The 23,300-nt window shown below is 40.6% G+C and overlaps 1 protein-coding gene across 4 annotated transcripts in view; it reads left to right on the forward strand.

The window, feature by feature from the left end:
* The first annotated feature begins 882 nt into the window (after positions 1-882).
* The window catches only part of CLTC (clathrin heavy chain), a 71,408-nt gene continuing 48,990 nt past the window's right edge, over positions 883-23,300 (forward strand). Inside the window, exon 1 of one of the 4 annotated variants that reach the window (XM_070772587.1) lies at positions 883-1,268. In XM_070772587.1, the coding sequence (XP_070628688.1) occupies positions 1,227-1,268 (42 nt within the window). In that variant the 5' untranslated portion in view covers positions 883-1,226. The remainder of the gene's footprint in view (positions 1,269-23,300) is intronic. The other 3 variants (XM_070772585.1, XM_070772588.1, XM_070772586.1) reach the window with 3 other exon arrangements.

Here is a 23,300-nt window from a genome sequence, read left to right on the forward strand (position 1 = left end):
GAGGAAAAACCCACCTAAATCTTTGAGGCTCATTATTTGACATGGCTGAAAAAAAAGTCTTCCTGCTACAATTTCAGTCCTATTCTTGAGCGCATTTAGGACACTCAAAATCTCCAGCAAATTACTAGGCTACACTCATAAACACGTCTGCCAAAATGTCCGCAGAAACGTTAAGAAAGGCCATCACAAGGTCTATTTGAGATACCTCATCAATGGCCTTCACTGCCCTTTGAGTCAATTGTTTAACATCCGAAGAGACTATTAGCTCTGCTAGAATCCAAGCGTCAGCTTCTCCAACCGTCAGAAGGGCAGAGAGGATTTTAAGCCCCATTCCAATGCCCCCTCCTTGGGATGTAACCACCACCCACCCACCACACGGAACCAGGCGGGGGAAGAGGGCAGCAGCCTACTGCCAAGAGCGCTCTGCAGGGAGCCCGTTTCCCTGAGTCACGGAGAGGGCGGGAGGCTGGGCCCATCTGCCCATGCCACGTCCTCTTCGTAAAGGACTCGATTTAAACAGGGCGCATAGGGGAAGGCAGCAGCACCGCCATTCTTCAGGGCGGCCCAACAGCCACCTCGTTCCCAAGAGACGCCGCACTTCCCCAGAACTCGCTCTGCATTCTGGCAGCGACCAGCCGACCTTTCCCGACCAGCGTCACGTGCACCCGGAAGTACGTGGGTGGGACCTAAAGCGCCCACGGAAGTGACGTTGGTCGCCCCTAGTCGCATGATGTGGCAAAATGCAAAAAAAGGTGGTGGAGGGGGAGGGAAAAGCAAGCGGCTGGGTAAAGTGATGAGGCCAAAAAAGTAGTCCCTTCGATGCCTCTATTTATTGCAGTGTCGCAGCCGTCAGCGAGTCCCTCGGCGCACTGCGACCCGAATTCCTGCGCACCGCGGTACCGCGGCACTCCGTGGAGGGGTACATAAGGCGGAGGGGGGGTGAAGTGACTGGGGCGGAGTTCTGTTGCCGGGATCCCTCCGCAGGGCTCAGCCGTTTCCGGAGTCTGCGCTGCGCCCGGTTCCGCCATTGCGGCTCTCCCGGACCCTGGAGCCTCCGCCCCCGACCTGAGCTCTTTCGTCTGCCTGCCAGTTTCCTGCGTCCCCGGAGACTCTCCTGCTGAGCCCAGCCTCCCCCCTCCCCCTTCTCCTCCTCTCCTTGGAGAGCCCGGGCAGCCACTGCCCCGCAGCCCCAGTGACAGGAGGAGACCATACCCCCCGACAGCGCCATGGCCCAGATTCTGCCAATTCGTTTTCAGGAGCATCTTCAGGTGCGGTGGGCCGGGGCTTGTGAGGGCTGTGGAGACGAGGGAGGTCTGAAGGAAGAAGCGGGAGTCTGAGTCCAAGCCAAAAAGAGTAGAATCGGAGGAGGGTGGGTATCGGTTCCTGAGGTAGATGGAGAACGGTGCACTATCTCGGAAAGCTTAAAGGGTTAAATGATTGATGTGGGGCTTGGGTGGCAAGGAAGCGAGTCGAGATCCGTAGGGGAGCGAGGCCACGCTGGGGTTTGAAGGCCGCTCTGTCTTCGCTTCCTGGATGGCGAGGACTGCGCATGATAAACCCTTCCACCCCCCGGTTTTATTCAGTTCATTCATTTGGGTTCGTGGAGCCGGGGACGGGGGGAGTTGTGAGGTGGTGGTGATCTCCCGCGTTTCTTCCGGAGCAGGAATTCTCTTCTCCCAAGCCAGCGCAGGGCTGTCACTTCTCATTGCTCTCTCTCTCCCCTTTCCCCCCATCGTGCCTGCACCTAGGAGTTGTGGCGCGGGTGGGTTGGGGAGGAGCAAGCTTTTTTTCTTCCTCCCTCTGCGCCTCTCAGAGGGAAGGGCACCTTCCCCGGGGGTGGGGGAACGACAGCAGCTCCTCTCTTGCCTTGCCCAAGGCAGTAGGAACAGGGAAGGTCACTGAAGGAAAAGGAGGAGGATAGAATGGGGGAATGTATTTAACTGTGTGGTGTCAATTTCAGAGTGCGTGGGGCGGGGGTGGGTCAAGGTTCTTAGGGGGACTCGCCTTTTTTCACTTTCTTAATTTGTCTGCGGATGGTGCAGCTTTTATCCCCTCTTTGGTTCTAGAAAAGAGAAATGAGTTGTTCAGAGGTTATCGTGGGGTCTGCCGGAGGTTAGCAGGTAGTTGGCTTGGCGTTGAGTACCTCCCTCAGGATTGCAAGGAATTGAATGAACCCTGGGGATATGGCACACTTGCCCTGAGATACGCAGGGTTATTTGGTCTGTAATTGGCTGCCTTTAGTAGGTTCTAGAGTTCTTCCTCTTGGTGCAGTATCCTGTAGGCAACAGACTGTCTTTATCTGGCAGCTTGCCCATGGCGGGCCCAGGCAGGTGATCATTGGAGGACTTGACTGAATTAAGTCGTCTTTTGAGCTTCTGATTTTCCTGGTTCACCAATCCTTGTTTTACTTTGGCTGAAATAAACTTATTCATAAAGTATGTTTTCTTTCCAGTTACCTCCTTAAAGAGTACTGCCTCCCCTCAATCATTTGAAGGACTAATTCGTCATGATAAGATGTCAGTGGTTTGACATGACACTGATGCTAGTGACCTACTAGACACTTTATCATGGAATGCTATTTACTTTCTGCCATTGTTACAACGTATATAAAGCCTTCTTGTATTAGGTTTAATATTCTGGCTGTCAACATAAATTCGTTTTTTTACAGATTATCACCTTTGCTTGCATCAGCAAGACTTCTTTTCCTTTGTCTTGAAATATAATGAGTAATCTTTACTCAAAAAAATGAGTTAAGTAATGTACTTTTATTCAGCCATTTTTGGTTTTCAGATAACTCATCCGATGCAATAGAACACTATTTGACAAAAGGTCAAAAAACATTAAGTGACAGAATGGACCCAGAAATTATTGTTAATGCTCCATCCAAATTTTTATTGCTGTGGTTACTATTGTTGAATGTGAAGGGTTAGGAAAATAATGTCTTTGAGTATGAAAGGAAAACACACCCTTGTCCTCACACTGTATAATCTTCCTGTAGACAAAAGTATGTAAAATCATACACAAGAAAAGCAGTTAACAATTGCTGTTTGCTTTACAAAACAGAGGCATATCCCACTAGTGAATCTTGTTTCTTGACTGGTGGTAGTTTGAGCAATAGTTTTCTCATTTCTATTAATGAAGAAACAAGATTATTGAATAATTCCAAAGGTTGGACTTCAACCGTGTCACTAATTGAAGACACATTTAATATGGGTTTCCTTTCTAAGTGGTTCATAGTTTTTGCAAATTCTTGAGTGAAGCCATCTTCTCAAATACTTTGAAGAGTTGAGTGTAAAGTAGCTATGCAAATATACTTAAAGAATTCAGTCTTTAAATTTTTGGAGTAGTATATATATCCCATGCCTAAGCTTAAGCTTGCGATGGTGACTGTATACTAAGGATTATTTTAATTGGCATCTTAGGTCTTTGACCTCTGAGCCCCTGCCAGTTTGCTAAGTAGCAAAAACTTTCTGAAACACTTAAGATAATAATTGGGAACAAGAATTGAGGAACTTGAGTGTAGCATTAACCTGTGAAAGCTTCAGAGGGTGAACTTGAAACGAATTTATTTTTATACCATCTAACTACTTAGACCAACCAAAGGGTCTGTCATCAAGGGTTTACAACTACATCAAATGAACTTAATATTTTAAGTTATGAAGTTTTTTTTTCTTTTTTAAGATGTTTAGGCTGATAGCAGTGAACAGATGAGTGCCTATTTGAACAAGATTTTGTTAGAATTGCAGGTTCTGAAAAAAATCCTAGGCTGTGTATAGAGTGCCTGCAGTTATCATTTCTTAGCTCATTTAGTATCTTTATGCTGATTGACACATTCTGCTGTATTCCCAGGTTTTTTGGGTCTGAATTAAAAATCTCCCAGCCGTGTTCTTTTCCCTTTGATCCATAAATGCAGGCATGGAATGTGTTGTGAACTCAGTGGTGGGGGTTCTTGATAATGGTTATTTTGATTTGCAAAGAGAAAGCAGTGCTGAGTTACTGGGATATGTTATATGCTTAACTCTGCCACCTGGAAGAGTCATACTGCCTAGAATTATGTGGCAGTCTACTCTAGGAATAGCTTCCACATTTAAGATGTATCAGGTTTTTCAGTATTTTCCTAATGGTCAATTTACTCAACTTCTAAAGGGGTGTGGCTAATTCTAAAGGCTTCCCTGGTGGCTCAGAGGTTGAAGCGTCTGCCTTCAAGGTGGGAGATCTGGGTTCGATCCCTGGGTTGGGAAGATCCCTGGAGAAGGAAATGGCAACCCACTCCAGTATTCTTGCTTGGAGAATCCCATGGCTAATTCTAGGGAATGTGCTTTCACTCTGTTTAGGAAATAATTTAAGACATAAAATGCTGTGTGTGTGTGTAGAATCACAGTCGTTTTCATTTTGGTGTGGAGTGAAGTACATGATTTCAGGAACCTTAACCTATAATATTTGAATTATATTTAACAAGATGTTTTCCTGTTAGTTACTATGTGGCTTTAACTTTTTGAAAGCTACTCTGCAATAGACTTTCTTCCATGATGAAAATTTATACTAGCTACAAAGGCATATTGAGCACTTGAAATGTTACTGTTATGACTGAAGGACTAAATTTTTACTTCTTTTCAGTTAGTGTATAAATGTCAATAGCTACATGAAGCTATTAATGAGGACATTGGACTGCACAATTGCAGGCAATGCTGATGTGCTTTGTAAGAGTGAAGATTTATTTGGTCACCCATATTTATATGTCTAGAACATTTAAAAATATTTATTTACTTGACTGCATTGGGTCTTCGTTGTGGAATGTGGGCTTGCCCTGCAGCATGTGGGATCTTGGTTCCTGTGCCAGGGATTGAACCCATGTCCCCTGCATTGGAAGGCGGATTCTTAACTACTAGACTCCCAGGGAAGTCCCTAGGACGTTGTGTTAGCTAACTCTTATTAATACAGAGTGTTGGTTGAATACTGTCTCTTTTGGGAAGTGGTGATGATGGATAGTGACTAGTGAATGGAAGGAGCAGCACTTGTGAGAGTGTGTTGTGTCCTATGAATGTGGCGGGTGCTTCCAAGTCTTCACTTAGTATCTTAAACAGCTGGAGAATGAGACTCAAACTAGTGCCGAAAGGAACACTGCAGAGTGGGATTTAAATCTAGGTCTTCTGACACTAAATATTTCAAAGAAAAGCAATGATTGGCGTTAAGATGGTTATGCAGTATCTTGGTGTGCTTTTTTTTTTTTTTTTTTTTCTGTTGGACTTTGCTCTGAGAAGTGGCTTCTCTACTGCTTTAATGTGTGGTTAATGATGTGGTATAGTAGACAGAGCAGGGGTTTGGAGGGTGTTGAGATCAGGGCCATCCAATAGAAAAATCAAGCCATATCTGATTTTCCAGTGGCCATATTAAAAGTAAAAAACAGGTAGAATTAATTTTAATGTTTTGTTTAACTCAGTGGACCCCAGATGTTGTTATTTCAATGTGTAATCAGTATAAATCTTTCAGGTGAGATATTTTATATTCCTTTTTTGGGGGTACTGAATTTTCAAAATCTGATAGGTATTTTATGCTTAGAGCACATCTCAGCATTCATAAAGTTATAGTTGGAAAAACAGGTTTGCATATATAGGTTGTTCCAAAATAAGTTTGCCATAATTGTCTTGATTGTTACTGTTTAATTTTAATTAACTTAATATTGAAAATAAATTCAGTCACAATGACAACATTTCAGGTGCTCGGAACTGCATGTGGCTTGTGGAATATGGCTGGAGTATTGGAGAAGGCAGGTTAAGACTTGCCTCTTGCTCCTTTTTCTCTCTAAAATAGGTGTACTACCTCACAGAGTTATCGTGAAGGTCTGTCTATCATGTATGTGAAAGTACTTGGTGTATCATTTGAAGGGTATTGTTAGCTATATAATTTTTGTCCAGTATATTTTGGTCAGATACCTCTCAGCCAGTGACACATATATGTAGACTTAAGACCTAGATTTTTATGGTTTATAAATATTTGGTACTCAACCTGAAATTTGAATATTTACTATATATCAACAATTATGTTACAATAAGGACAAAGTGGTGAACAAAACTGACTGCAGCTTGCATTGACTAGTTCTCAGAGGCTGTCCACATGTAATTGTAACCATGGTTGTTACTGAATGTTTGATACAATGCAGGGTTTAATACAAATAGTCGTATGACACAAAATTGATTCTGTTCTGAAACTACCTAAAAGAAAGAAATTTGTACATTAATCATTTCTTATATCCCATGAGTGCTCACATGTGCCATTGGTACATCCGTAATCAGTGTCGCTTGGTCAGACAGATGAGACTCCTAATAAACCACATCTGATAAAATGCCCACCTGGAATGCCAGTCAGGCCTTTGTTAGTGTTGTTTATTTGTTCTTGTATAAAATGATAGTGCAGAAATGTGTGTTCACTTAGATAGGAAATGAGATCTTAGTCCTTCATATTAGAAAGAGGCTATTTTTAAAAATTTATTTACATAGCTGCGCTTAAGCTGCTTCATAAAATCAAATTGTAAGCCATAGCAAAGTTTACAGCTCTAGATGTCCTTCCCCCCCCCCCCCCCCAACCCTTCTTGGCCAAGCGCCTGAGGCTAATGCTCTTAACTCAGGGGGGTGGCAGGAGGCCTGGATCTGAATGTATTATGCAAAACCCATCTGTCAGACTTAGATTTTTGTCCCTTCTTTTGTGTTACAAAAGACATAATTTAAGATAGAGGGTGTAACTATTCATCAAATCTTAATTGTCCTGAAATCTACAAGATCAAAAATTGACCATTAGAGTTATTTGAACACCTACTGTTGTGTCAGGAACTCTGCTAAATATTTTACATTCATGATCTCACTTGATTAGCAAGAACATCCCTTCAGGTAGGTAAGGTTAGCCTTATTTTGCAGATGGGGAAAATAGAAGTTCATAGCAGTTAACCTATAGAGTCGCACACAGCTAGTGAGTGGGAGGTTAAACGTTAATATTTGCTCTTTCATTGTGGCATGTTGCCTCACTTGGTGACTGATCTGTATGCTTTGTATATGTGCTGTGGTGATCTTTGTATACATTCTACTAGTAGGAGGAGCCTGGTAGGCGTCAGTCCATGGGGTCGCTAAGAGTCGGACACGACTGAGTGACTTCACTTTGACTTTTCACTTTCCTGCATTGGAGAAGGAAATGGCAACCCACTCCAGTGTTCTTGCCTGGAGAGTCCCAGGGACAGGGGAGCCTGGTGGGCTGCCGACTATGGGGTCGCACAGAGTCGGACACGACTGAAGCGACTTGGCAGCAGCAGCAGTTGGTTGTTTTTAGGTCAGTAGTTTTTATATTATGAGAAAAGTAGGGGCCAGGTGAACCAACATCTGATTTTCTGTGCCTTTAAACAGATACTTAGCTGAGGTTTTTCAAAGGGCTTTATCCAGGTTCCTGGTAAAAAGTTGTGCAGAATGATTGGGATCCGGTTAACTTGTAATATCCAAGAATTATCTATATCCCTTTCATAAGGCTGAACTCAAATTTCTCTTTCTTTCCTTAATGACTGGAGAGTGAATATGTTCCAGTCTGAAGCCACTTGTGAAAGCAGGAAACTTCTCCCTTACTGTATTATTCATGTTTTTTGTGTTTATTCTAGTGTAAAACTAGACTGGAACTCAAGGAAGACTCTTGTGCTGGGGGAGGAAGAAAGGGGAAAGTGGGAGTAGAGCACGCTTGTTCAGTTTGAATAGCATAACCATAGATGGGAAAGGGGTTAGAGATTTGTGGGATTGGGCTTTGGAGGCAGAACTGCCGGTAATATTAATACTTCCTGTTGTGAATCTTTGGGTAAATAAGGGCTTTTCTTTAAGTTCTGAAGTACAGCAGATTTTATTATTTATTTATTTATGGCTGTGCCTTGAAGCATGTGGGATCTTTAGTTCCCCTACCTATAAAGAAAGCTGAGCATCGAAGAATTGATGCTTTTAAACTCTGGTGTTGGAGAAGACTCTTGAGAGTCCCTTGGACTGCAAGGAGATCCAACCAGTCCATCCTAAAGGAAATCAGTCCTGAATATTCATTGGAAGGACTGATGCTGAAGCTGAAACTCCAATACTTTGGCCACGTGATGCGAAGAACTGACTCATTGAAAAAGACCCTGATGCTGGGAAAGATTGAGGGCAGGAGAAGGGGGTGATAGAAGATGAGATGGTTGGATGGCATTACAGGCTCAATGGACATGAATTTGAGTAAACTCTGGGAGTTGGTGATAGACAGGGAGGCCTGGCGTGCTGCAGTCCATGGGGTAGCAACACACGGAGTCAGACACGATTTAGCAACTGAACTGAACCTGTGCAGGGATTAAACCTCTGCCTCCTGCAGTGGAAGCTTGGATCTTAACCACTGGACTGCCAGGGAAGTCCCCTGAAGTACAGCAGATTTTAAAGCCTATTTTTGAAAGAGTAGGAACTGGGTCCATTGAAACCATTTTGTCACATTAAAATTTTTAATTATGCAATATACCATTGTGTAAAATGTCTCAGGTGTTTAATCCAAGCTCTATCTTCTTAGCTTTCCTCAACTTCCTCATTTATTAAATAATTAATACTTTTTGGCAGTTGTTAAGTTAGACTATAGTATGTGTTTGTATTTATATCATGATACTTAGCCCATACAGATATTCAAATATTCATCCTTAGCCCTTTTGCTGGAGGGCCTCTTCATCCAGTAGAGTTGAACATATATGCTATGCAAGAGGGGGAAAAAAATGCCTATTTAGTGAATTATTGAAGCCAAGCTCTTGGAGTTGTACCAGATTCTCCTCCTCCTCCTCCTCCTCGTTTTCTTCATCCAGTCCATTTCTGAAGTGGGGGAGGAAGAATTGAGGTCTTGGGGGTTGCAGTTTTTAAGGACCCTTGGAAACATGTGAAATGAAAAATGAGAATTGGATTGAGAGTTGCTTTCATCTATTTCTGACCAGCTGCTCATCTGAGAAAAAGGGCTTAAAGACGACTATTGTGGATAGAGGGAAGCAAAAGACTATCCACATATGCTTAGCTTGACAAACTGACTTTGGGTAGATCTCATTATTTGAAAGATTAATAATTAGGGAAGACAACTTGTAGGCAGAAGATAGTTTACAAAATCCATCTCTTTCCCAGTTCTCTATAATACTTTACATTCTTTCCTACTGAACTGTGCAAATCTATGGCAGGTTTCTTTTTAAAACCTCTGCAAAGAGTTTCCTTACATAAACAGTCTTACCAAGTACTCGTATTACTGAGTCCTTTCACAGTTGCTTCTGTTTGAATTGAATACTACAACATCATTCAGTGAAGGCTACCATGGACTTGAAATCAGCTGCATTGGTAAGAGGTAACACCTCTTATTATTCTTCTCTGTATTGCCTCACAGTTAAAACTGTCTGATGTTGTAAGCAAACATTTTGAATACTGCTTGAAAACCAGTCCATTAGGGAGATGTTTCTGGAGATTATAATCCAAAAAGAAGTGTAAAACAACTCCTGATACATAAAAAGAAATCAGAGGCATGTTATAAATTTACCATGATTGCACCATAATGAATTTTTTAAAAGCACTGTGATGGAATGGAGATGACTTTTCTACTGCTAATGAAGACTCTGTTGTGAAACATGCATTTGAAGAGTTTAAAATGGTTTCTGAAATGTTAACAGTAGACAAGTCATTTCCAAGTTACTCTATACCTTTAAATGTCTATAAACTTAAGTCAAATGACTACTTGAATTATATATTAAGCACATCTAAAATTAAAATTAACCATTTAAAAATGAACAATATAGTGGTATTTAGTACGTTCACAATATTTTGCAGCTATCACCTGTATCTAGTTCTAAAGCATTTCATTAAACCAGAAGGAAACCTCATGTGCATTAAGCTGTCGTCTTCCTCCCATCCCCCCAAACTATTAATATGCTTTGTCTCTGAATTTATCTGTAAATGGAATCATACAGTCTGTGATCTTTTGTGTCTAACCTCCTTTGCTCAGCATACTGTTTGAGGTTTAGCCATATGTATTAGTATAAGTACTTCATTCTTCTATGGCTGAATAATACTCCTTTGAATGGATATACCACATTTTATTTTTCCTTTCATCAGCTGATGAACATGTGTTCATTCTACCTGTTGACTGTTGTGAATAGTGCTGCTATGAACATTAATGTACAAGTTTTTGTTTGAATACCTATGTTTAGTTATTTTGAATGTATACTGAGCAGTGGAATTGTTGGGTCATATGGTAACTGCACTCTGCAGTGTGGGAGATCGGGGTTTGATCCCTGCGTCGGGAAGATCCCCTGGAGAAGGAGATGGCAACCCACTCCAGTATTCCTGCCTGGAGAATTCCATGGACAGAGGAGCCTGGCGGACTACAGTCCATGGCATCAGAAAGAGTTGGGCATGACTGAGTGACTAATACTGTAACATTGTGATAAACTCTGTATTTTACCTTTTTGTGGGACCACCCAACTTTTTCACAGCGGCTACACCATTTTACATCCCCATCAGCCATGTATGAGAGTTCTAGTATTTCCACATTCTCTCCAACAGTTATCAGAAGCTTTTTTGGATGACCAGGGAATGGTCTGCTTGGGAAAATGAATACCCTGTTGGGTGTTTTTATTTCTGTGTGTTCTCTCCCAATCTTTGTAGTTCTGCCCTCCATTAAATTGTGTGTCCTGCTTTAGATTGCATTTCCATTTCTTCTGAGATAATTAATACCTGTAACCACCACCTAGAACCAGTCATAGCTTTGGTAGCGTTCAGTTGTTTTGTGCCAGCTAAATGGCATTTATACATGAAAGGGCAAAACCTGGGGAGTCACATCTATCTGCAAGATTTGGGGTGTACATGTATTCCCCTGCAGCTTGGTTAGAATTACTATGTGATATTTCATCAAATTATTGGGTTCTTATTTTAAAGAATGAGTCACATATAAGGTTTGAAATTTTCCAGTTAGCTGGCTACAAGTAGGAAAAATTCTTTGAGTCTCCTGATAGTTTACCAAAGCTAGTAGTCTTACAGTTCCTGTCTGCAACTATGGTTCCTTCCTGAAAGTATTAAACATTTTGGAGTGAGTGACCAGAGTTAAAAATAAAAAATTCTGAGAATGCTTGCTTCAGAGATTTACATGGAATAGAAACAAATGTATATGTTAAGTATGGAGTCTACAAGGGCATTTTTATTTGTTGCTTAAAATTTGTGAAGTACATAGAAAACAGTGGCTGCTATACAATTGATGAAAGAACTAAAGGAATGCTGCGTTTTCAGCATTTTTAAAATTTCCTATAGAAAACAGCAATCGCAGTTTTTGACGTTGTGCTAGTTTCCTGGAAAGGCTCAGCAGTTACTACTGTCAGCATTTTCTTCACTGTGATTAATGCTGGTGAAGGTAGAGGATGTTTGGAACTTTCAAAGGAAGTCATGCTGAGTGAAATCCTTGGGTAGGAAGTTAACCAGATCTTCAAGCACTTAAAAATATCAGTATTGGGTGACATCCAAGTATCAACAGGACTAAAATTGTTGACTTCTTTACTCTGTAGCCGTAAAGTAAATAAAGACTTAAGTCTTTATCAAGATACAAGATTCAGGGACTTCTTCTCTGCCTAGTGGTTAAGCCTGTGCTTCCACTGCAGGGGGTGAGGGTTCCATCCTTGGTTGGGGAACTAGGATCCTGCAGGCCACATGGTGCACCTCCCCCTCCCCCCAAAAGACTCATGATTCATTTACAAAAAATGTAACTGAAGTGGGATTATAAGAGAGCAGGCACAAAAACTGCCTTGTCTGAAACACAGTATCTGTACATTCTTCCTTTACGTTGTAACTATTAAGACAAAAAAGGAGGAAGGAACCGGAAAGTGTAAAGCCAAGCACTAATTGTGAAACATAATCCATAATAATGCTGTCATAGACACAAAGTTTAATATATTTTGATCTTCAGCTGATTCAGCTGGTAAATGAGTTGTGTCCTGAGCTTACTAGTCATTCATTAGGAAGCAGACTCCCCGGGTGTGCTTATAAAGAAACCTGTTTCCAGTAAATGTTCCTGTCTGATCAGATGTAGGAAGTGCTGGATGAAATTAGTAGACTCAAAGCAAATTTGTTATTCTTTAAATTGTATGATATTTGTAGGCACAGACACAATTGTGATTGATTGCTTAGACAGACGTTAGGCTGATGGAGAGTGTCATTTTTAGCTAGTCAAAGAATTGGACATTGAAAAAGTAGTCTGGTTTTAGTTGGTTGAATTGTCTGATGGCAGAATTTTTTACCCTTTTTATTTTTTCTACCCTTTTTAATACATGTATACTATTGGATTAATATAGACATAGTCCATTTGGTTCCTTTAACAACGTTTTCATAGTTTGGTCACTAATGTATTCTAATAGATGCTGACTCAATGTCAATGGATTTCCTGATTTCCTTGATACATGAAGGTTTTTCCAAGCTTTCTTTAGTAACAAGAATTTTGAAAAAAAGCGATTCCCACATTGGCCCTCGCTATGTAATGTTAGTAGCATGACATCAGAGCCAATCTGTTTTCGAATAGTTTGTCATGAGACCATGGTCCCAGAGTTAAATAACTGTAAAAGGATAGAAATCTCTAAAACAAATTCTTATGTGCCCCCATGCTATTCTAAGAGCTTGTGTGCTTAGTCTCTCAGTCGTGTCTAATTCTTTGCAGCCCCATGGACTGTAGCCCACCAGGCTTCTCTGTTCATGGGGATTCTCCAGGCAAGCATACCGGATGGGTTGCCATGCCCCACTTCAGGAGATCTTCCCGACCCAGGTATCAAACCCAGGTCTCCCTCATTGCAGACGCATTCTTTACTCTCTGAGCCGCCAGGGAAGCTCTAAGAGCTTGCCATTTATTAAACTGCTTAAACCTTTTATGCAGCACCTAATCATGCCTTGCTCCCCCTCATACAGGGATAGACACTTTCTCTTTTCTGTTTGCCACATGGACAGTTAAATCAAGTATAGTTTCAAAACCAAGACCGGAAAATCAAAGCTTAAAATGTTAAAAACTGATGAGCATTTAACTTAGATTTCTGAATCTAATATTGCTGAAGTTAAAAAAAATTTTTTTACCAAATTTCTTTGATTTTAATACAGTCTCTTTCAGAGTCAACATTTTTTAAATTGAGGGTTCATCTTACAGTTGTACTCTTTACGCAAAAGCTTTTTGACATTGATGAGCATCTTAGAAATTGAGGCAGTGGTGGTTTATCAGGCACAGAGATGGGCTTTTCTTTTCCCCTGTTCTCTGAAGAAATTACATCAGCACCTGGGCCTTAGCTATTTGAATGTTTAGTGCTTTCTTGAAAGAAACACGCAGAGTGAGGTGGGCTCTTCCTTGGACCTGTAGCATTGAACTTTGTAGACTTTTTTCCCTTAAGCCTCCTGCAGCTACCTGGGCTCTGAAAGTTGTAATTTTTTTCTGCTTCTCCTTGTCTTGTCTGAAATCCTTATCTAAGGTGCGTGTGTCTTTTTGCCAGCTGTCCTTTATATTTTGCCAGAGTTTAATTTAAAAAAAGTTCTCCCTTTCTCCTTGTTGGACTTGCAAGAAAAACTTCTGAAAACAGTGCTCTCCAGTAGAACTGTGCAATAATGGAAATATCATTCTGTGCTTTCCAGCATGGTAGTCACATGTGGCAGTTGAGTACTTGAAATGAGATCAGTGTGACTGAGAAACTGAATTTTAAATTTTATTTACTAAGCTAAAGTACATGGCTACATGTGACCATATTGGACAGTGTAGCAAACCTCTCAGTTCTAATTGTCAGATGTTATTCAGCTCCTTTACAGAGCAAAATCAAACCAGATGAATGGTTTGATTTTCATCTCTACCTTTTAAGGTTGTATTCTGCCTTCCTGCCCTACAGGTAAACTGTCCAATAAAGTCTAATCCTTATAGCTTCAATTTAATTTTCAAGTTCTGTAAGCTTTTCATCCCTTTTCTAAAACTTCAAAAAATAATAACTGCACATTTTCATAATACTGGTGAGAGCATATACCCAGTCATCTAGATTTTTAATGCTATTTTGCTGTATTTGTTTTAAACATTTTTAAAATTTAGGCTATTATAGTGGTTCATAAATATTCCAGTATGCATGCATCTTTAGAAAATAAGAAAAGCTTTTTATAATCACAGTAGCATTATAACATCCTGATAGTTAATTCCTCAATGTTCTGAAAACCAGTCCATATTCAGATTCCCCTTATTGTCCCTAAATGTTAATTTGGTTTGTTTAAAGCAGGATCCAGGCAAGATCTGTATGTTGCCTTCAGTTATGACTCTTGTAAGAAACATTCTAATTCTTACAGAGTTTGAGATTTACAGAAAAGTTGAAAAATGGTACAGAGATTCTTTGCACACTTTACCCAGATTTGTCAGTTCTTAATTTTTTTTTTTTTTGCTACATTTGATTTATCCTCTTTCAGTACATTTTTTTTACTGAACTGTTTGAAAGTGTTTTGCGGATATGATGCCTCTGCCACTACATACTCTGCTGCTGCTAAGTCACTTCAGTCGTGTCCAACTCTGTGTGACCCCACAGACGGCAGCCCACCAAGCTCTCCCGTCCCTGGGATTCTCCAGGCAAGAACACTGGAGTGGGTTGCCATTTCCTTCTCCAATGCATGAAAGTGAAAAGTGAAAGTGAAGTTGCTCAGTCGTGTCCAACTCTTAATGACACCATGGACTGCGGCCCACCAGGCTCCTCCATCCATGGGATTTTCCAGGCAAGACTACTGGAGTGGGGTGCCATTGCCTTCTCCTATACTACATACTCTAGTATGTGTTTAATAAGAATAACAGAATGGTCTTATACAGCCATATTGTAGTGATTGAGGTGAAGAATTTGACAGACTAGTGTTAACCTCAGGCTCAATTCAGATTTCATCAGTTGTTCCAGTAATGTTCTTTGTAAGAAAATTCAGGATCATGAATTGCATTGAGTTGTCCTGTCTCTTTTTAAAAGAATATAGGTCATTTTTCTTGTGGCATGTTCCCCATTTTGTGTTCGTCTGATGTGTCTTCCTGATTGAATTCAGGCTGTATGTCAGGAATACTGCAGAAGTGATGTGTCCTTTGTAATGCTTCACATTGGGAAGGGAAGCACATGCTGTCATTTTGACTCATTGCTAGTTATGTTAACTTTTATCACAACCCTTGCATGAGGGTTGAGTCTAACAGTTTTCTTCACCATAAATCTCCTTTCCCTTTGTTTTGTGGGAAGATATTTTGAGACATTACAAATACTTGTTGTTTCTCAAAATTTCATCTGTTCTTGTATCCGTTGATGATTTTTGTCTGAATCAATTATTGTGTTAATTGCAAAATACTGACTTTTAAAGAATTCCATCAGTCTTTTACCATTTTTAAGTTAGCTTTCTTCTGCAAGGAACAACTTCTCCTGTTTTATTTATATTAGTGCAGAATCTTGGGTTTCATAAATCCTTTAATCTGTAATTATCTTGAAAAGTAATTAGCCATATACAATTAGTAAAGAAATGTTGTCCTTTTGTGTAAGAATATTTGAGCCTTTAGAACTATTGAGAGGCAGGAATGGCAGAGGCTTTCATTCTTTAAGAAAGTTTTTATTTGAGGAGCTATGGTTTAGTTGGGTAAATGGATCTGAAATAGTGGGGCATGGGCAGATTAGGAAAAATTGGGAAATTTTGGTTTTAGAAATGTATTGGGGGCTGGGGAGCGGTGTGTGCGTGTTTCTCTGACCCAGCTAGCTTCAACTCTTGGGCGCACTAAGGGAGAAAGTGCTTTCCACTTCAGCTGTTTCTTAGCCTTGAGCTCTTTAGGGTAAAGAGAATTATTTCTCCTGACCTTACACCTTCTGTTTGCATTAGCTTTCCTGGCTTGCTCCCTAAACAAAGGTTTAGGAGATATATTTGCCAAGTTTGCTAGAAAGCCTCAACAGTACTGTTCCATGTGCCCCTAAAAATAATAATTGAAGTAAAATGGGGTTACCTGGCGTGGATATATTACATGATTCCATGTTATGTGATTTTGAAGAGTCTCGTCTCTACCTGACTTTTAATTGGGTAAATTAAAGAGCAGAATTGGAAATTTTAAAGAGTAATTTCCTTTTCTCAAAAGAAAAAACAAACAAACATGCAGTGTCTACTAAGTTGAGCACAGAGAGACTAGTAATCTTTTTATCAGTAGTTCAAAGAAATTCACACCCTGAGTTTTAGCCAACTTCTAGCACAGCTGAATTAAGCAGATAAAATGCAAATTCAAAAAAAGCTAATCTTGAGCTGGCCGAGTACTCATGTATTATATGTGCTAATAGTATCTATTGAGGCTTTACTATGTTCTGAAAGCACTTCGGTTAAATCCTCACAGTTGTGGGAAATGTACTATCATCTCATGTTTCAGATAAAGAAATGGTAGATATACAGAGATAACTGATTTACCTTTGGTCATTTATGTGGCAAAACTAGGGCTAAACCCAGACATTTTTTCTCGTATGAATCCACAAAACTGATTTTGGATGGCATTTGTAGTTTATAATCAGAGTTATGCATTTGTATGGTAATTGTCTATTTGAATGGAGAACCTTCTGTGTTCTCTGGATTGTGGGGAATCTGAAATAGTGTTTCTGACTACAAAACTAAGAATGCAGTGTCTTTTTTGTCTTTTGGCATGTAATCTAAATTGGGGGGACAGGGGAAAAGGAAACAATTCTGTATCATTTGTAAAATATAATTCCAGGGCACTCCAGAGTTTGGGTGTGCTGATTAACATAAAATCTATTTACAGTCAACCCTCCTCTCCTTATCTGTGGTTTCCCATACATACAAAGGCCTTAACCAGCATCTGTGGACTTTTGATGTCTGCCAGGGCACCTGGAACCAATCCCCAGTGGGTAACTAGGGATGGATGACTACTTATTTTTTAGCATCTGAACTAGATTTAAGTGTCAAGTCTTAGAGTAGTGCCACTTACAGACTAGTATGCAGAATCCAGCCTGGAAACAAAACAAACTGCGAAGTTTGGTGACTTCTTCACAAGGGAGCAGTCAGTGGCTGTGTGCTTCTGTGCATGTGCCATTAGTGCTTTGGTTTTTTTTAACGGAGACTAGTGTTGTTTCTTTTTAAGGGAAACTGGAAATATATATATATATTTTAACCTGTGCATAGGGTATCTAAGATGGAAAAGTATCCCTAGTTGCTGGCGGGAGAGAGGTATTACTGGAAACGTGGAGTGAGTGCCTTTTTTTTTTTTTTTTTGAGTGAGTGCCTTTTAATAGTAGTTATACCCGTTTATCACCCCACTCCAGTACTCTTGCCTGGAGAATCCCATGGATGGAGGAGCCTGGTAGGCTGCAGTCCATGGGGTCAGACAGAGTCGGACACGACTGAGCGACTTCACTTTCACTTTTCACTTTCATGTATTGGAGAAGGAAATGGCAACCCACTCCAGTGGTCTTGCCTGGAGAATCCCAGGGATGGGGAGCCTGGTGGGCTGCGGTTCATGGGGTCGCACAGAGTCACACATGACTGAAGGGACTTAGCAGCAGCAGCAGCAGCATACCCTTTTGTATAGAATGAATTCTTTGTCATATGCATGTCACAACTATTCAAAAAGAAAAAGATTCATTTTTTTTGGACCGAAGGGTATTTACTCCATATTCTTATTTTATAAATAATAGTTATAAAATAATAAAAATTATTTGAAGTTTAAAAAAGATACTTTATTATAGAAACTTCCAAGAATATCTCAGAATATTCCCAGCTTCAACAGTTGAGAGTCCCTTGGATACCATGGAGATCAAATGACTCAGTCCTAAAGGTAATCAACCCTGAATGTTCATTGGAAGGACTGAAGCTGAGGCTCCAATAGAGTTAAGCCACCTGATGGGAAGAGCTGACTCATTGGGGAAGATGTTGATGCTGGGGAAGATTCAGGGCAGAAGGAGAAGGGGACCAAAGAAGACATGGTTGGATGGCATCACCGACTCAATGGACAGGAGTTTGAGCAAAGTCCAGGAGATGGTGAAGGACAGAAGGGAAGCCTGGCATGCGGCAGTCCACGGGATCACAAAGACTCCAACACAGTTTAGCGACTGAACAACAAACAACTTCAAAAGTTGTGATATTTTGCTAATTGAGAGGATAAAAAATGTGGACAGTTTGAGTATTATTGTGTATTCTCTGAAAACAGCTGCAAGTATGTAGATGCTTAGCATGTTCTCTGAATTTATTAATGGTTTGTTCCACAGTCTGTGATTCAGTTTCTGTGGTATATAGCTCATATACCATTCAGTTCAGTTCAGTTGCTCAGTTGTATCTGACTCATTGTGACCCCATGAATCACAGCACGCCAGGCCTCCCTATCCATCACCAACTCCCGGAGTCCACCCAAACCCATGTCCATTGTGTTGGTGATGCCATCCAACCATCTCATCCTCTGTCGTCCCCTTCTCTTCCTGCCCTCAATCTTTCCCAGTATCAGGTGGCCAAAGTATTGGAGTTTCAACTTCAACATCAGTCCCTCCAGTGAACACCCAGGGCTGATCTTTAGAATGGACTGGTTGGATCTTCTTGCCGTCCAAGGGACTCTCAAGAGTCTTCTCCAACACCACAGTTCAAAAGCATCAATTCTTCAGCGCTCAGCTTTCTTTATAGTCCAACTCTCATATCCATACATGACCACTGGAAAAACCATAGCCTTGACTAGACGGACCTTTGTTGGCAAAGTAGTGTCTCTGCTTTTGAATATGCTGTCTAGGTTGGTCATAACTTTCCTTCCAAGGAGCAAGCTTCTTTTAATTTCATGGCTGCAATCACCATCTGCAGTGATTTTGGAGCCCAGAAAAATAAAGTCAGCCACTGTTTCTACTGTTTCCCCATCTGTTTGCCATGAAGTGATGGGACCGGATGCCATGATGTTAGTTTTCTGAATGTTGAGCTTTAAGCCAGCTTTTTCACTCTCCTCTTTCACTTTCATCACCATTAGACCTTTATAACTGACTAGAATATTTTATGGCTAGTATATGTTGTTTTGAAAATGAAACCTGTTTAAAAACATTACAGTGTGTTGGGTTTTGTTCTTTGTCTGCACTGTGCAGCTTGTGGGACCCTAGTTCCCTGACAAGCGATCAAACCTGGGCTTGCAGCAGTGGAAGTATGGAGTCCTAGCCACTGGATCGCCAGGAATTCCCTTCGTTGTATTTTAAAGTTTTAATCTACACAAATATCATTAGACATAGATATCTAGTATGATAACCCTTTTATGTGACCCCATTTTGAGAGTGCATCTAAACCAGAATTGTTTTGGGATGTTTTCCTTTTTAATATACCCTTGGAAAATTTGGGAAAAATTGGTGAGTGTTCTGGGCTGGAAAAGGTCAGTTTTCATTGCAATCCCAAAGAAAGGCAATGCCAAAGAATGCTCAAACTGCTGCACAATTGCACTCATCTCACACGCTAGTAAAGTAATGCTCAAAATTCTCCAAGCCAGGCTTCAGCAATATGTGAACCGTGAACTTCCTGATGTTCAAGCTGGTTTTCGAAAAGGCAGAGGAACCAGAGATCAAATTGCCAACATCCGCTGGATCATGGAAAAAGCAAGAGAGTTCCAGAAAAACATCTATTTCTGCTTTATTGACTATGCCAAAGCCTTTGACTGTGTGAACCAGAGATCAAATTGCCAACATCCGCTGGATCATGGAAAAAGCAAGAGAGTTCCAGAAAAACATCTATTTCTGCTTTATTGACTATGCCAAAGCCTTTGACTGTGTGGATCACAATAAACTGTGGAAAATTCTGAAAGAGATGGGAATACCAGACCACCTGATCTGCCTCTTGAGAAATTTGTATGCAGGTCAGGAAGCAACAGTTAGAACTGGACGTGGAACAACAGACTGGTTCCAAATAGGAAAAGGAGTATGTCAAGGCTGTATGTTGTCACCCTGCTTACTTAACTTATATGCAGAGTACATCATGAGAAACGCTGGACTGGAAGAAACACAAGCTGGAATCAAGATTGCCGGGAGAAGTATCAATAACCTCAGATATGCAGATGACATCACCCTTATGGCAGAAAGTTAAGAGGAACTCAAAAGCCTCTTGATGAAAGTGAAAGAGGAGAGTGAAAAAGTTGGCTTAAAACTCAACATTCAGAAAACGAAGATCATGGCATCCGGTCCCATCACTTCATGGGAAATAGATGGGGAAACAGTGGAAACAGTGTCAGACTTTATTTTTGGGGGCTCCAAAATCACTGCAGATGGTGACTGCAGCCATGAAATTAAAAGATGCTTACTCCTTGGAAGGAAAGGTATGACCGACCTAGATAGTATATTCAAAAGCAGAGACATTACTTTGCCAACAAGGGTTCGTCTAGTCAAGGCCATGGTTTTTCCTGTGGTCATGTATGGATGTGAGAGTTGGACTGTGAAGAAGGCTGAGCGCCGAAGAATTGATGCTTTTGAACTGTGGTGTTGGAGAAGACTCTTGAGAGTCCCTTGGATTGCAAGGAGATCCAACCAGTCCATTCTGAAGGAGATCAGCCCTGGGATTTCTTTGGAAGGAATGATGCTAAAGCTGAAACACAGTACTTTGGCCACCTCATGCGAAGAGTTGACTCATTGGAAAAGACTCTGGTGCTGGGAGGGATTGGGGGCAGGAGGAGAAGGGGACGACAGAGGATGAGATGGCTGGATGGCATCACTGACTCGATGGACATGAGTCTGAGTGAACTCCGGGAGTTGGTGATGGACAGGGAGGCCTGGCATGCTGCAATGCATGGGGTTTCAAAGAGTCGGACACGACTGAGCGACTGAACTGAACTGGGCATTCTCACTGAGAAGTATCAGCAATGAGGAAAAATTCTTACTGACCTTATTTGAAGAGGTGGGAGAAAAAGTAACTTTCTGTTAACCTATTGAAATAGGTCACTTATCCTAACAACTGGGAGAGACTTTTTAGGAAGGAGAAGTTTCCTATTTATTTATGTAAATAGGCATTACTTAAGTATGCTTCTTAAAATGTTTAAATGTGTAGATTGGTGAGGATTTGCCATCTAGTTTTTACTTAATTTTTTTTTAATAAAGTATAAATCTTTCATATGCAGTACAATGTTGATAGAGAAGGTTAAAAATATATATACACAGCTTTCTTGGTAGAATGTGTTTAATGAGAAAAAGTAAAAGTACTACATAGATTGAGGAGAAGTATCAGGACGTGCCCCCACTTTGCACCAAATCTTTGCTTTTTTCTGCAAATAAAACAGCTATGAGGCTAAAGGTCTCTGCTGGCTTTTGAAGACATTTCTTGATGCATTTATCTGGAGATCTGGGAAAGAATAAAACACATGTTTCTTGACTTACCATTTTCCCTCCTCTTTATTATCTCATAGTGTTTTCTTCTCTTACAGTTAGTTGTCTTCTACCTACCTCTTATGTGGAGGAATAAAAAAGAATCTCTTGGAATCATTTAGTTCAGTGTGTTTGTGGTTTGCATCCTTGTTTTAATTTTACTGTTTGACTAGCACTGTTTATTTTTACTTTCTCAGACATTGTAGGATTTAAGCTGTGACAGCTGAGACTCAAAATTGCTTTTGGTGAATGTTTGGTAGTAACTTAGAGGCCTAGAATTCTTTTAAAGAGTAGTTTAGAAGATAACTTGTTGCTTTTATGTATATGGTTCTGGGAGCTCTAGGATCTACTGAAATATTTTTTTAATTATTGGAAAGGTAACTCAATGAAACTTGAGCCTGAGGACTGGTCTACTCAGAAATACAAATGTATCCACCTCTTATGAAATTAGACAGCCTGGTTTGCATAAGGCATCCCTTAACCCCCGACAAGGTCCCTTCATGGATTGTTGAGGACCACTTCTTTATCTTCCTCCATTAGTTCTGAAACTCAGTGTCACTAAAAGTTAAAGTTAGGAAGAAATGAAAATTGGTAATTCATAAAGTTGTAACCAAACTCACTTATAAGTTACATATCTCACAGCTTGTATACTTGCCTTGCACTACAGCATATACTTGAGCTTGTACAACTAGTTAATCTTCCACTTTATTACCATGTTTGTGTTAATAGTTAGACAATTGCTTGGTTACGTACCCTGGTATTCAGTGACCAAGTTACTGTAACTATACTTTATCATTGTACCTACAGTCATTGAGGTGTAAGAGGGAAGTGAAATTACAATGTAGTCTCTTAATCTTACGTTGTATTCTTTTGAAATCCTGGACTGGTTATAGTTTAGCACTATTAGCAGAAGAGTTTGACAGAATAATTTATGTAAAAGACAGTTACCTTTAGGGCTTGCCAGGTGGCTCAGCAGTAAAGAATCCACCTGCCAGTGAAAGAGACATGGGTTCAATCCCTGGGTCAGGAAGATCCCCTGGAGTAGGAAATGGCAACCCACTGCAGTATCTTGCCTGGAAAATTCCGTGGACGGGGGAGGAGCCTGGAGGGCTACAGTCCGTGGGGTTGCACAGAGTTGGACAGGACTGAGTGACTGAGCATGCATCACAGTTACCTTGGCTCAGCTGGTCCAGAAAGAGTAGTGACAGTGAGTTTTCTTTTCCCGTGCTTAAAAAAATTTTTTTTTCATCTTCCTGCTTTAAAATTTTTGTTTGTATTTTGTTCCATGTGAACTTGTTACCTATTGGAGGAAAAAAATAAAACCCTCCCGCTGGTCAAGGCTAAGAAAGCCTTCAGGTAGCCTTTGAGTGGTGGTCTATTATACTACATTTAGTCACCTAGAGAAATGACCCAGTCTGGTAGAAATCTCCTTCTCCTCTTGTTCTCAGTTATATATTTAACTAGTTTTTAAAGATGTGTCATCTTTAGATCTTGTATATTTGCTTAGCAAATTAATAGCTTCTGCATACACAAAGCAAATCTGATTCCATTATTTTCCTTGTTAAAATCCTGAAGTAGTTTCCTTAGGATCAATTCCTGATTCTTACTGGGGTACATCTATCTTACCAGTCTAGCCCATACTTGTGTTTGTAATCTTAATTCTCCAAAAACCTTTCATACATAATCTCTATTCCCAGTGTTACAAGAGCACTTAGAATTCCCTTAGCAGACCACACTTTTTTTTTTTAGTTATTTATTTAGCTGTTTTGGGTCTTCGTAGCAGCACATGGGCTTAGTTGCCCCACAGCATGTGCGATCTTAGTTCTCCAACCAGGGATCTAACCAGCATCCCCTGCATTGAAAGCAGATTCTTAACCAGTGGACCACCAGCAAAGCCGCAGCAGACCACACTTTCATATCTCTAGGCCTTAATATGTGCTCA

The sequence above is a fragment of the Bos indicus genome, chromosome 19 (genome assembly GCF_029378745.1).
Source record: "Bos indicus isolate NIAB-ARS_2022 breed Sahiwal x Tharparkar chromosome 19, NIAB-ARS_B.indTharparkar_mat_pri_1.0, whole genome shotgun sequence".
NCBI classification, from domain to species: Eukaryota; Metazoa; Chordata; class Mammalia; order Artiodactyla; family Bovidae; genus Bos; species Bos indicus.